This window comes from Sorex araneus, chromosome 1, assembly GCF_027595985.1.
Source record: "Sorex araneus isolate mSorAra2 chromosome 1, mSorAra2.pri, whole genome shotgun sequence".
Taxonomy (NCBI): Eukaryota; Metazoa; Chordata; class Mammalia; order Eulipotyphla; family Soricidae; genus Sorex; species Sorex araneus.
Window position 1 is genome coordinate 39,613,178 of NC_073302.1, and position 14,291 is coordinate 39,627,468.

At 51.3% G+C, this 14,291-nt stretch overlaps 1 protein-coding gene across 4 annotated transcripts in view; it reads right to left on the reverse strand.

Moving 5' to 3' along the window:
- Positions 1–4,953: 4,953 nt before the first annotated feature.
- PHF24 (PHD finger protein 24) overlaps positions 4,954–14,291 on the reverse strand; it is a 32,396-nt gene continuing 23,058 nt past the window's right edge. For all 4 annotated transcript variants that reach the window (XM_055130437.1, XM_055130429.1, XM_055130425.1 and 1 more), the window contains 5 exons: positions 11,012–11,090; positions 10,370–10,575; positions 9,912–10,072; positions 9,526–9,621; positions 4,954–9,033 (listed from right to left, as the gene is read on the reverse strand). In XM_055130437.1, the coding sequence (XP_054986412.1) occupies positions 8,937–9,033; positions 9,526–9,621; positions 9,912–10,072; positions 10,370–10,575; positions 11,012–11,090 (639 nt within the window). In that variant the 3' untranslated portion in view covers positions 4,954–8,936. The remainder of the gene's footprint in view (positions 9,034–9,525; positions 9,622–9,911; positions 10,073–10,369; positions 10,576–11,011; positions 11,091–14,291) is intronic.

Genomic DNA, 14,291 nt, shown 5'->3' on the forward strand with positions numbered 1-14,291 from the left:
CTAAAGCGACAGGCACAACTAGGGGTCATTTCTTGCCTTAAGGTGAGAGGATAATACTAAAGATGACCAGCAGAGGGCGCGCAACATCTAGTTCTAGAAATTCAGTTTCCCAGCGCCTACACCTGGCAAAATGGAATCTCAGATCTTTCCTTTTAGGTTAGGACCAAGAGTTGCAGGATCAGTGGTAGGTCTGAGAGCTTCTCAACTTAGTGGTGCCTATACTTTGGTCACGTGGGTCAATACAGCCACAGATTTCCCTTCAGTTCAGTGGAGTATAGGGTTGAGCACTGAACTGCTTAAACTCTTGCTGGCATTGCAGGTTTCAAGAGGACTGGATGCCAGGAAAGAGTGCCCACCCCGCAGCTCAACATGTCTGCATAGACAGCTCTATGACTTCCCTTGATATTCTGCTGTGCTTTGGTCCTGTTGAGCCAGATTTGCCTCTCCTTCATGTTTCGTCCTTCGTTCTGTTCTTGAGGCTATGCTGGCTTTACTGGTCCTCTAGGACCTCCCCAGCTCACCCTTCTCTGTGGCGAACAGGCCATTTCGGCTCTCCCCTGCCTTGTTTCCAGTTACTAAGACCATGTACCTTTGGCCTGGAGTCAGTTCACGCTGCCTGTCTCCCGTGAGCTTCTGCAGGAACAAGGCTGTCCTCCCTCCTCTCATTCTAAACTTCTTTTCACAGATTCAGGGTTTCGTTTTTTTCTTTTTCTTTATTCTTTTGGGGGTCAAACATGGTGAAGCACAGGGATTACTTCTGGCTCTGCACTCAGGAATTACTCCTGGTGGTGCTCAGGGGACCATATGGGATTTTGGGAATCAAACCCTGGTTGGCCACGTGCAAGGCAAACACCCTACCCGCTGTGCTATCGCTCCAGCCTCAAGGGTTTTGGTTTTTTGTGGAGGCCACACCTGGTGATACTCAGGGCTTACTCCAGACCCTGTGCTCAGGGATCACTCTTGGCAGAGCTCAGGGGACCTTATGGGGTACAGGGGATCTAATACGGGTCATACATGTGCAAGGCAAGTACCCTACAAACTGTACAACATGTTGGTCAGCCCCGTTGCATGGAGCCCTCAGTTCTATCAGTTTTTTGGACATCATCTCTTCCTATGCACCCAGAAAGACAGAGAGAACACTATATCTTTGATCCCTGAGTTGTGAAAATCATGTTTTCCATAATAATTTTGAAAGGACAATTATATTTGTTATAAGAAACAAACAAGGAAGGGGCTGGAGCAATAGTACAGCAGGTAGGGCATTTGCCTGGCATGCAGATGACCAAAGTTGAATCCCCAATGCCCCATATGGTTCACTGAGTCCTACCAGAGGTGATTCCTGACCACAGAGCCAGGAGTAAGTCTTGAGGATTGCCAGGTGTGCTCGCCAAACCCCACCCCCCCAAAAAAAAACCAACAAAGAGATGAACAGAACGTTAAGGGCAAGGGGCAGAGGCCTTGGACACCTGCCCAAGGTGAGGTGTGAAGGGGAAACAGGGGCTTTGCCATTAGTGCTGACTCTCCAATCCTCCCACCCGAAGGGCTGCTTGGAGTTTGATCTTGCTGAATCTGCTTTAAAACTGGGGGGAAAAATGGGAGAGAGAGCGAGAAAGAGGGAGAGAGAGAGAGAGAGAGGGAGAGAGAGAGAGAGAGAGAGAGAGAGAGAGAGAGAGAGAGAGAGAGAGAGAGAGAGCGCCAATGGCATCTGTACTTCGGCACCCTAGGGACACATAGCACACCTCTGCCTCACATTGGGGTGTGCTATGTGTATATATCTATACCACAGGGTCATTAGTGACATAAACCCTGGACTACAGTAATTAAACTTTACAATGTGCCTGCCAAGGAGACAGGCTGGGGGTTGGGAGGGAACCTTGGGACACAGCTGGAGGTAAGCTGACATAGGTGCTGGGGTGGTGTCAGAACATTTTATATACAAAACGCTATTATGGACATGTTTGTAAATTACAATGCTTAAACTAAAAGTTTTATTAAAAAGATACTTGAAAGGAATGAAACACATTCTGAATTCCAGGGCAAACACTGTTTGCCTAGACTGACTTGGCTGTAAATTCAGCACTGTGGACAGAGGCCACTGGCTGTATCACAGAGGTGCTGAGCTGGATCCTGTGGGAGGGGAAACACTAGTCTTGAGGGGAGGGGGGTGCTCTCCTGAGGCTCATTCAGTGCCTGGGCACTGATAAATAACATCCTTTCCTCCAAGCAAATTGTTTAGTTACTCAAATAACTCTACGCCTGGGAGGCAGACAGGAAAGGGGTTATGTTCCCCTATTTTAATTTCTATTTATTTTTATTTTTGAGGTGGGGGTAGTTTAGGTCACACCTGACTGTGCTCAGGACTTACTCCTGACTCTGTGCTCACGGGTCACTCCTGACAGGGCTTGGGTGCCGAGGACTGAGCTGGAGTTGACCACACTGAAGGCAAGCACCTAAACCCCTGAACACACACACACACACACACACACACACACACACACACACACACACACACACACACACTACATTCTCTCTCTCTCTCTCTCTGACATTTGTTTCCCCCAGTTTTATAGAAGACAAAGCAGGTTCAGCAAGATCAAACTTCAAGCAGCCCTTGGGGTGGCAGGATTGGAGAGTTAGCACTAATGGCAAAGCCCCTGTTTCCCCTTGGAGAGAGACTTTCTCTAGGAGTCAAGTGCACTGACTTGTGCAGTGGAGGCTTCAGAATGTGTTGGGTGGAAGTGTGTGTGGAACCACGGCTCCAGCCTGACTTGGGAGAGAGTGGTCCCTGGTAAAAGCAACAGTGCTAGGACAGTGTAAAATTGCAGCCAGGGCCACTGGATTGATGGGGAAATTTTGCTAGTCACTGACACCCATACATGTGTGGCTTTTATGTCTCTTTTTTTTTTTTTGAGGGGGGGTCACACCCAGCTGTACTTAGGGTTTACTCCTGGCTCTGCATTCAGGAATCACTTCTGGCAGCCTCGGGGGACCATATTTAGTGCCGGATATCAAACAACAGCAAATGCCAAGGTTAATCCCCTACCTGATGTACCACTATGTGTTATTGTTGAAGAGACACCTTGTGCCTCTTCCTGTGGCAATGCTTGGCTAGACTGAGCCGGGAGACTGCAGGTTTCCTGTCATCAAGCTTTTTTCCAAACCTAGTGGATCTCCATGGTAAAACACCATGGAGGAGAGGTGCAAGGTCCTGTGAGTGAAGAGCAGGGGTGGCAGGGCAGAGCAGGGGGTCTGTGACGTGGCTGCAGGCCTTGCTACCTGAGCATGTCTGTTCTTGGGGGTGGAAAGGAGAGGTGCTACCTTTGAGATTACTTTGACAGGTAACACATAGTGGTTGAGTGCATTGGAATTAGACTGCCTGGTTCTCCTGCTTCCCGAGCGGGGTGACCCTGTATGCTGGGGACAGCTCAGCCTCTCTTCCTCATGCTTTGGGAACACACATTTTCTTGGTGGCTTAGACTGTTAAGTACTTTATGCAACACCCTTAGGACTGTCCAAATGCATAACTAGTGCCCAAAAATGTTAGCAAGTAGGTGTTTTGGGGATTCTGGGGTTTGGAGGTCAAGTAATCTGCCTCTGACTCACAGAGATGCTTCTCTGAATACAGATATTGGCTCCATTCTCACAATCAAAGAGATGAATGGGGTTCCACAGTTATCCAGAAGCTTCTACAGATATTCATTTACTATTTTTTTCTCTGGATGGATGTTGGCCATTGGTGGGATTACACAGCACCAGGGGCAGTCCCTGGGTGTGACCGCCTAGCTACTGGAAAACGGGAAATCTGGGCAGAAGAGGCCCAATCCTGATCCGAGCAGGCTTGGAGGTCTCAGCCCTGGGTCCCACACACCTGGGTTCCTTTGCTGTTACCTTCATATGTGAGGCTCGTCTGAAGGTGTGGAGAGGGCTGGAGCATGGCTGTGGCTAGGCTCCAGAGGTCTTTGGCCACGGGAACTCTGCTCAGGGTGGGGAGGGAATCTGGAGCCCACCCGCTTCAAGGGACCCTGAGGAAGACAGCCAGGTGTGTGGGCAAGAGACTCTCTGCATCGGTCTCTTCCGGGAGCTTGGCTTTAAGTTCTCTGGATGTTGGCCATTGGTGGGATTACATGGCGCCGGGGGCAGTCCCTGGGTGTGACTGCCTAGTAATTGGAAAATGGGAAATCTGGGCTTGAGACAATGATGGGTCTCATTCCCTTGACCCTGAAAGAACCTCCAATGCTGCATTGTTGGGAAGGACGAGTAAAGAGAGGCTTCTAAAATCTCAGGACTAGGACAAATGGAGACGTTACTGAGACCGCTCGAGAAATTCGACAATCAACGGGATGATGATGATGATGATGATAATGTATTTTTTTCTCTGCTTTTGGGCCACATTCAGTGGTGTTCTGGGAATCTCTGGAAATGCTTGGGGGACCACATGCAGTGCCGGGGATTGAGCCAGCATCGGTTGCATGCAAGGCAAGTGTTGTACCCTGTTAACCAATCTTATCACATTAAAACAATATGCAGAAATGCGAGGAGATGCTTAGACTAGGGAGGACCCAGAAGTTCATGATAAAGCAGATCGAATTAGCTTACTTTGAGGTTCAGCGAGAAGTGAGAAAAGTGTCTAACACTGGTCATCTGTGGGGTGTGAATACATTGCAGATAGGCTCAGAGGCCTCACTTAATATTTTCAGAAACCAACTCCAGCCTTAAGTACCCTCTTTCCCATTTTCTGGAGGAGATTTGCTCCCTCCCACTGCCCTCCCCCCCACTTGATTCTTGGAAAAGTTGGCACCAGGAAAGTTTTAGAAAGAGAGCCAGGGTGTTATTGGGGTCTTTTTGGATCTGTGATTTCTTCCTGTCTGAGACTCAGACACAGGAATTGGCCTATGAGAGGAAACCACATGGAAATTTGCCACATGCTCCCCAACAGGAAACAGGAAGTCAAAATAGCATTACGATCTTTATTATGATTCCACTGTGCCAACCTCCGGGAGCATCAGCTCCTTCTGGAGGGAGGGGCTAAGCCACAGGGAGGAACATGCAACTGGAGAGAAGACAGGGCTCTGGGTGGTGGTAGTGGGGTGTGTGAGGGGGGTGCTGTTCCTCTCCACTTACTGCCGAGTTCAAGTCTACAGCAAATAGCAGGATACACATGAGGGGCCAGAGAGACAGACTCTCCAGAGATCAGTAATACCAACCCTTGTCACCAGTGTGTGGCTGGAAGACAGATTCTATGCTGTCTCTTAAAGAGGCTAAACTTACAGGCCTTTGTTTCCCCAAGCATACGGGGCCATCGTGCTGCTTGTGCCTTGGTGTTTTCATCCTTGGCCACACCAACTTAGTCTCCAGTCTGGGATCGGATTGAGTTTCTTAGTCACTGGTCCAGATCTGACCAGGCACCTCTACACAATCCAAGTCTTGGCGGGGGGCGTAGGGAGGAGGCATGTGGCTCTGAGGAAAACTTATCTTCACTAGTTTGGCCTGGAGGGAATTCTAGAACTTTTCTCTTTTCTTTCCAGGTTGCCTACAGTGGTGGCAGCAGGGAAAGTGCCCGGACCCACCTCATGCCAGGGGCCAAGCATTAATAACCCCAATGTAAAGATGTCTGGGCTGTAGCTGAGAACCCCAGAAAAAAAAACTGGACAAAACCCAGTGCAGTGGCACAGGGACAGTTCTCCCACTGTAAATAGGCAACAAGGACACATGAACCCAGGCCTGTCAAGGGGTCCTGAAATTCTGGCTTCTAGGTGACTTGTCTTTCAGTGCGAGTCTCTCCCTGACTTTGCTCTGCTGGTTTGAGGGGGACGTGGTTGCCATCCATTCTCAATCCTGAGATTACCCTTGACTGTCGGATAGCTTGGGGTCTTCCCAGGGCTTCTTGTCTTTTGGGCTTCCTGAGGCCACTTCCTGAAGTCACAAAACCCGCCGCTGGTGAGGCCGTGCTTTGGGCCGAGATCTGGGCACAGTGCTGGCCTCAGCCCACAGTGAGGTGCCCTCTCTAAGACAGTTTATGCTGTTCTTCCCATACAGGTGGAAGGAGCGGGGGACCCCCAGATTTGGCCACTCAGACAAGGCAAGGGTGATGTTGTTTGGGGAGCACCAGCACTAGAAAGGCTAGTGTTTGCCCTGCAGCCTGGCACTGGGGCTGAGAGGCGGGACAGGCCATCTGTCATGGCTTCAGCTGTGGCCATCCTCTAAGACAGAGCACTTGTGAGTGGGTCAGAACCCAGGAGTGAGCATCATCCCTGGACCCCAAAGATGCCCTTGCTCAAAAGCACAGAGCCTGCAACTTTGGGGAAAGTTGGTCTTAGAAGAGGAAGCCACAGAGCAGCCCTGGAGGTTATGTGGCCACAGCCATGACTCACCTGTCCCTGCAGGCTCCCCCACCCCCCACTCCAGGCATCCGGCCGCCTCATGTTTAAATGAGGCTGGGGAAGAGAACTGCTGGATGAAAAACAGGTTGAGGGCAAGTTGTCTTCCAAGGTTGGGGTTACCCCAGTCTCTCGGGTGGAGTAGGGGACGCTTGGAAAAAATACTGCTTTGAATTTAGGGCAGCCAAGGAGAGCATGAAACACATTCCTTTCCCTTAGACAGGAGTTTCCATACTGAGCAGAATTTCAGATAGTCACAGTGATGGGGGGAGGGGGCTTGATAAGGAAAGGGGGGCTTCACTAGGGTGATAAAAGTTTGCACGTCTCCATATGTACTGCAAAGGACTCCACAGATTTGCACACTACAAAGGGAGGGCTGAGATGCAGCTTCTGAAGCTCTGGTCTGGGGAAGCAATGGGAACCCCGCCCCCTTTGGTAAAATGCGAAATGCCTATGGAAAAGTGGCTCCAAGCCGCCCTCCAGGTTCCTGCAGCTCTTGTGGATTGGAAGCGCTATTGCTGAGGGCAGTGCCCCCACCCAGGTCCTCTGCCTCACCTTGTGAACAAGGAGGCTCATGTCCCAGCAAAGAGGCAAGCCCAATGGAAGGAGCCTGCCTGGTTTGGGGTACTGCAGCCGTGGGTGAGTCACGGCTGCTGCAGACAGGGGGGCGTCACCTTGACCTGCGCAGGATCAGAGAGCTAGAGGGGCTGGCGAGCAGGTCTGTCTAGCTCTCAAAGCCCAGAGCTCATCTCAACTCAAGAGAGGCCTGCCTGCGGGGGATCAGGGAGCCCCAAAGTACTGGGACAGAGGAGCATTTGCCAGGAAAGTTAGCATAAGCCCCTGGGCTTAATGTGCTTTCATCATCTCAGTGCAAAACCCTGGGCTCAGCTGCTTCGGATGCAGTTCTTGGGCCCAAGAGTAATGTGCTTGGTTTTGTTTGTTTTGGTTAGATTGGATAATGACCATCCTTGGGAGTATGGCTAAGGAGTATTTACAGAATAGCTGTGGGCTTGGAAAGGTTTGAGGCTCATCTGCATGAACCAAGATTCATTCCTCTCAGTTGAAGTCTTGAAAAAGCTTCTTAACCTGCTTGTGTAACAGGCATTTTCCAAGGGAGGGCACCCACAGTTCTCTGACTGGGCCCCTACTTGCAGCCCCTTCCTTTCCCGACTCTCAGCACTGCACCTACCACCGTCAGGAGTGCCCAGTTTTCTCTAAGGACTGTAAGCCATGGGGCCTGTGAGTGTCAGTGGGACCAAACCTCTCCATCAACACTCAGCCATCAGAGAAGGCAAACCCTGTCATTAGGCTGGAAGGGGAAACCTGGGGCCCTGCTGGCTGACTCAGGAATCTGAGGAGGACTCAGGAAGGAGGGGAAGCTGGGGTTTAGAGGCCAGACACAGTGTCCCTGGGGACCTCTTCTTGTCCTCCAAGTCCCCTCCTGCTCCGCCGAGGTGCTTGCAACCTGGCAGGAAAGGATGTTGTGAGCCCTGGGGAAAGGCAGCATCTAAGAATGGGGAGAAGGAAGTGCTTCCCTCGGCTGGAACTCTCTCTGCTCAAGAGGGCTGAGATGCGGATCATCTTGGCACCGGCTTCTCACTCTCATGGTCAGGGCGGCGAGGGGGTGTTGTGCTCAGGCGTCCGTGGTGCTATTCACTGGGCGGCAGGAGAGGCTGGCTCCTTTGCCACACGGCAGCAGACGCTTCTAGTCTACAGCTGAGTTGAGTCGGAATGTGGGGAAAACACGGGTCTTCTCTCCATCTGGACCCTGTGGCCCGGGTTCTGGGTGTTTGGGTGAAGCATCTAATGCAGAGGTGGGGATTCCACCTCACCTGTTCTAGTTAGGCCCCTGGGACTCGAGGCCATGAGCAGTGGCCAAGATGACTCGCTCACACCTGTGGATTAAGTGACCTGCTAGTCTTCTGCACTTGGATGTCTTCCCAGGAAATCCCTAGAACTCTGGGTCCCAGAGAGGGGCTGGTGCCCCCCCTTTTTCTGGTAGAGCCTCGCAGACTAGGGCTCTCACATTCAGGGAACTGGAATTATCGAAACAATGGGTGTGAGTTTCATCCTCTTCCTACCTCTCAAACACACAGCTTCCAGGCCGGAGGGAGGAAGGAAGGAGCCAGGGCCGACTCAGGGGAGTGTAGAACCCAAGGCTTCCTTCTTCTGTAGTGTTTGGCCAACAGAAGCCACAGGCAGAGGAAGCAGAGTCTCCAAGGGATTATCACAAGGGGACTTTGGTCCTTTTTCAACCCAAAGGAACCAGGGACAGCGCGGCCTGTGTGTGTGTGAGTGGCAGGTTCAGTCGAGGAGATGGCGTAGGAGGGGCTGGGGCAGATGCAGCCTCAGCTCCAGCTGCCTTGTGGCAGCACATGGTGCTTCTGCATGAGGGGGGACGGGATTTCCGTGTCATGAAGCTGAGTGACAAACTGAGATGCTGGCAGTGCTCCATCCCCGTGAGTCTCCATGTCAGACTTTGGTGGGGGAAGGGGAGAGAGAAAGGGTGCGGGGAGAGAACGCCACCCCTCTCCCCGGGCTGACATTCTCTGCTCCACACTATCCTGGGGGTTTTAGGTGAATGGCCGCGCTGTTGGGGCGCGCAGCCAGGATGTAGATGACATTCTCCCGTAGGAAGGTCGGCCAGTCCACGGATCTGGAGGGAAGCAAAGAAAGGCCTGAGACACTGGCAGCAGAACCCTGAGGCTCCTGGTTCAGCTCCTGCCTGCCAACCCGCTCTGTGTTTCCGAGTGGACAGGACAGCCAGCTTGCCAGAGGGGTCTGAGCTCCAATGTGGTGTATGTGTGTGTGTGTGTGTGTGTGTGTGTGTGCGCGCGCGTATGCTTGTTTGTTTTGGGCCACCCCCAATGATGTTCAGGGTTTACTCCTGGCTGTACTCTTAGGAATCACTCCTGGCAGTGCTCAGGAGACCCTATGGGGTGCCAGGGGATAGAACTAGGATTGGCTGCATGCAAGGCAAATGCCCAACCCACTGTTCTATCTCTTAGGCCCTCAAACATGCATTCTTGGAGCCTGCACTGGATGGCAGCTATTTTGGGGGTACAAGAGGTATCGCTCTTCCTTGCTCGGATATGATTGCCCCAGAGACAGCCGGGTGGGCAGCCTCAGGGGCAGGAGCCCTACTTACCTGGTCTCCTGTTCAGTGGGCAGCAGAGCCTTGTCCTGGCTCTTGCTGCTGCTGCTGGCCGGGCTGCTGTCGGCTATGGGACCCACATGGCTGACACTGTAGAACACACAGTGATGTGTGTTAGGACTGGGCATGTGAGAGGCTTGTCCCCCCAGCCATGAATCTGGGGCTCTGGATGGACACTGCAGGCTTTTCTGATTGGCCAGAGGGGTCAAGACTGTGCCACACTTTGCCTAATGAGGTGGAGGGCACACATATGGTGTGCAGAGGGACCCTCTCCTGGATGTGGGCAGGGAAAAAAGGGGGTGGGGGCACCTTTCACTTCAGGGGTATGGGGCATGGGAAAGGGAGGCAGGTGTGAGTGGGGTGGGGACTCGGGGGACAACCTGACGCTGCAGGACGGGGCCTCTGCCGGGCGCTTGCAGAACCAGGCATGCTGTGCGCGGTGGCACTCAGCCTCACTGATGGCGGCCCCGCCACCTATTGCCAGGAACGCGTCCCGGGTTCGCTCACGCTCCTTGGGTGTCAGAAGCCTTAACAGAGAGTTCTGGAGAAGAAGCAGGCACAGTTAGGAAGAGTTTGCAAACCGTCAAGCCCAGAACATCCTGCCCCATTTGCGCCTCTGCCACCTCCTGCCCTTTGCACCACCTAGACAGAACCTCTGGTCACCAGCATTTCCAGAGCGGGGTCCGGAAAAACCAATCTTCCCCCATGCGAGTACCGAACCCCTCTTACTGGCTAGAACTACATCCCCTTCCTCACACTGGCCCCTGCCCTCCCCTCCCCCACCAAGCATGTCCCCTGGTCTGTCACCATTGTCTCAGGGATGGTCATGCCAGCTCACCTGGGGACGCAGCTGCTGCAGGAGCAGGAGGGACTCGTGGGACAAGAAGTCCGGCCATTCTATGTGGCCTCGACGCTCAGGGTCCAGGGCTGCGAAATCGCGGCCCACCAGCTCTTCCTGCTCCTCACTGAGGGCCCTCTCTCTGTCCCCCCGCTTTGCTGCTTGGTGGCGGTAGCGTAGGAAGTCCTCCATCGTCAGGGAGCAGTCTGCAGGGAGGCGACATGCGTGTTCTGGCCCACCCGACACGGCCTGTGGGGCTCCTCCATTGACTCAGAAGCCTCCCCCTAAAGCCCGCCCCCTCATCCCCACCCCCCAACCCCCCACTCAGGATAACTTGGGCTATGGCCAGGGTCTGGGGAGCACCCTGCTGGTGACCCAGGAACTAGGATCTGCTTACTCCCAGCCCCCAAATTCCTGACACTCACCAGGGCCCAGGGCTTATTTCTGGTTTAGGGATCACTCCTGGTGGGGCTCAGGGGACCACATGTGCTGCTGGGAATTGAATCCGAGTTGGCCGTGTGGGAGGCAAGCACCCTACCGGCTGTAACTATCGCTCCAGCCCCATTGAACGCTACTTCTTGGCTCATTCTAGCACAGCTGAAGAAGTGCGCTGCGCCCCCTAGCTGCAGGCAGCAGCCTTACCAGGGATGACTTTGCACTGATGGAAGGTTTCCATGAGGCTGTACATCTCCTCCTCGGTGAGCAGCAGGTTGAGGTTGTCCTGAAATGGGAGGGAGTGCCCGTCAGAGCTCTGGGCTGAGAAGCCAGCGTCGGGTAGGTGCTCACTGGAGGACCAGGCTAGGGTCATCTAATCCCTGCCTCAGGCCAGGTCAGGAGATGAAGGATTTAGAAGGAAGAGAAAACTCGCTCAGTTTCCACTTCCTGGTTGGAAGCTGTGGTGGCACCTAGATATCTGCCTTCAGCTCTGAATCCCATGAAAGGCCTTTTAAAATTTATTCTCAGAGACGCTCTGGGCTGCAGTGATAGCACAGCTGCTAGGGCTCTTGCCTTGCACATGGCTGACCCAAGTTTGATCTCCAACATCCCATGTGGTCCCCGGAGCACCACCAGGAGTAAGCCCTGAGCACTACCAGGTATCGCCCCAAAGCAAAAGTAAAGACAAAAATAGAGAGATGCCCTGGGGCATTCCCGGAAGAGCCTCAGGAAGTGCAGGGGTTATGTGCAGCGGGCTAGGGTCTTGCTGGCCTCTCCACGGGAGCCACTTGGTTTCTGAGTAAGGACTGTATTCAACAAGTGTTTTCATTTAAGTGTTTTTTTTTTTTTTCCAGAATAACTCCTTATCTACTTCTAGTGCATGTGTTGTATCATTTTGAAGACTGATTCGGAATGAGATGCCGTTATAACAAAACTTTGTAAAACCAAATGATTTTTTTTTATGGTACCACCTAAGTTTTAATTCCAAAAGAGCACTGTTATTTTGCTAACATTAATTTAGGGTCCTCCACACTTTAAAGACTTTTTTTGGGGCTGAATCAATAGTACAGCTGGTAGGGCATTTGCCTTGCACATATCTGAACCCAGTTTCTGAACCCAGTTTGATCCCCAGCATCCCATATGGTTCTCTAGGAGTGATCCCTGAACTCAGAGCCAGAAGTAAGCCCTGAGCACACTGGCAGGTGTGGCCCAGAAAAAGGGAAAAAAGATTTTCTAGAAGAAGATTTTCTACCATCCTACAACCCCACTCCTATACCGCCCTACTCCCACTCCCCCAAAGTCAAAACAGGTGCAACCATTCCATGATTACCCACTTTCGGGTTTTATAAGGAACTCAAATCATTTCTGATCTCATCTGAGTGCCAAGTACACACTTGGACTATAACAGCTGTTCAGCATAGCTGGAATACACACATACAGAGAGAGAGAGAGAGAGAGAGAGAGAGAGAGAGAGAGAGAGAGAGAGAGAGAGAGAGAGGGTACATGTGTAAGATGCTGAAAGATGAGGAAGGAGAGGTACACTGATTAAAGTGTCTCCATGCCTTTATTGAGCCCCCGAGATTGGGCTTTATTCTGAATGAAGGGGAGCCCCAGGAGGGGTTCATTGCAGAGCACCAGGCTTCAATTCCCTACTGCAATATGGAGAGCAGTTTGGAGCCGTATAGTCTGAAGCCATGGGGGTGGGGGTTAGGTCGAGGTTGCAACAGTGAGAAAAGTTGCTAAACAAAGACATGAGAATGCAGAAATGGGGGAGATTTTAGTTCTATTAGGAGGTAGAATCAGTGCGACTTGTTGGCATACTGAGGTGAGGGAAGAGGGGGAAAGCTGACTTGGGATTAGTAACTGCTAGCACAACTGTTCAGAGAAGTAGGGGATGGAGACAGAACAAATAATGGAAAGATAGAGTCATTCAAGGAATTGTTGTGTGAGGTACCTGGGCAACTTTAGGAGAGCTATGAGTCCAAGGCACAGGATGCATGTGGAACTGGACAGACAAAGGTGAGGAGTCACTGTTGTTTAGATGGTGGATATAGTTTGGAGTGGACAGGGGTATTCAGAGTGTGTACCATGAGAAAGAAGTTCTGACAGGACCTTGAGAAACCTCCCAGCAATTTGGGAGGTTGGGGAAAACCCACATCCAGCAGTTTTCTGGGTGCTCTGAAGCTACTGGCAGTGCTGGGGAGGCACATGGTACCATAGACTGAGTCTGGGGTTCCAGCATGCAAGGCTGGAGCCCATCAAGCTCTCTCCCACAGCTGCTTTCAAGATGGACAGGAAACTCACTAAAAGTTCTTAGAGCTGTCAGAGAAGGAGGTAGTAAGACAAGAAAGAATCAGGAGAGAGTACTAGAGGCCAACAAAAGAGAGTTAACTCCACAATGCAGGAAACCATGCCAAGATTGGTTCTATGAGGATGAAGATTCAGTTGATTCTGTATTTTCCCTAGTTGTCGTATTCTGTGTAATCACACTGATAAAAATACTCTTGAGAAAGAAGAAAAGTGCCTGCCATAGAGGCAAGCTGGGGGGCAAGGAGACGGTGGCAGGAGGGAAACTGGGGGCACTGGTGGTGGGAAATGTACACTGGTGGAGGGATGGGTGTTGGAATGTTGCATGACTGAAACCCAAGGTGAACAGCTTTGTAACTGTGTATCTCACTGTGATTCAACAAAAAAAGAAAAAAATGAAAAGAAACAAACAAAATATACTCTCTATTCCTCCCAAAAGCTTGCAATAAAAAGTGCTAAATATGCTGTAGAGAATTTCTCATTTCTCATATCATAAGAAATTCTACATTGGTACCCAAACATTCTCTTTGGGTTACTTGTTGAAACATTGGAAGAACCTCCAGCTAGATAGTTTAAATAAGGAACATCTTGTTGACCTCTGTAACATCACATGGCCTGAGTATAAGCTAGAGCACAGGGATAGATAGCCAGTGACTGGCAGTTTGCATTAAAGAAATAGGATTATCAAAGCAGAGGAGGCAGGAAAATGCAAGATCATATGATTATCTGTTTGATATCAGAAACTAAGAAGTATGTCACTAAGGCAGCCTTTCCCCATGTCTGGTAAGAAGATACTAGCTTCCTGCCTCAGAACTTGTCTTGACCTTAAAGTGGTAACATCTGAGGGGCTGGAGCGATAACACAGCGGGTCAGCGGGTAGGGCGTTTGCCTCCCATGCGGCCCACCCGGGTTTGATTCTCAGCATCCTATATGGTCCCCCGAGCACCACCAGGAGTAATTCCTGAGTGCATGAGCTAGGAGTAACCCCTGTGCATCTCCAGGTGTGACCCAAAAAGCAAAAAAAAAAAAAAAAAAGGTAACATCAGACCACCTTAGGTTTCAATAACTTTGTCATAATTTGTTTTGCCAGCTTATGTCAACAGAAGCGTTTTTTTTTTTTTTGCTTTTCGGGTCACACCTGGCAATGCACAGGAGTAATTCCTGGCTCATGCACTCAGGA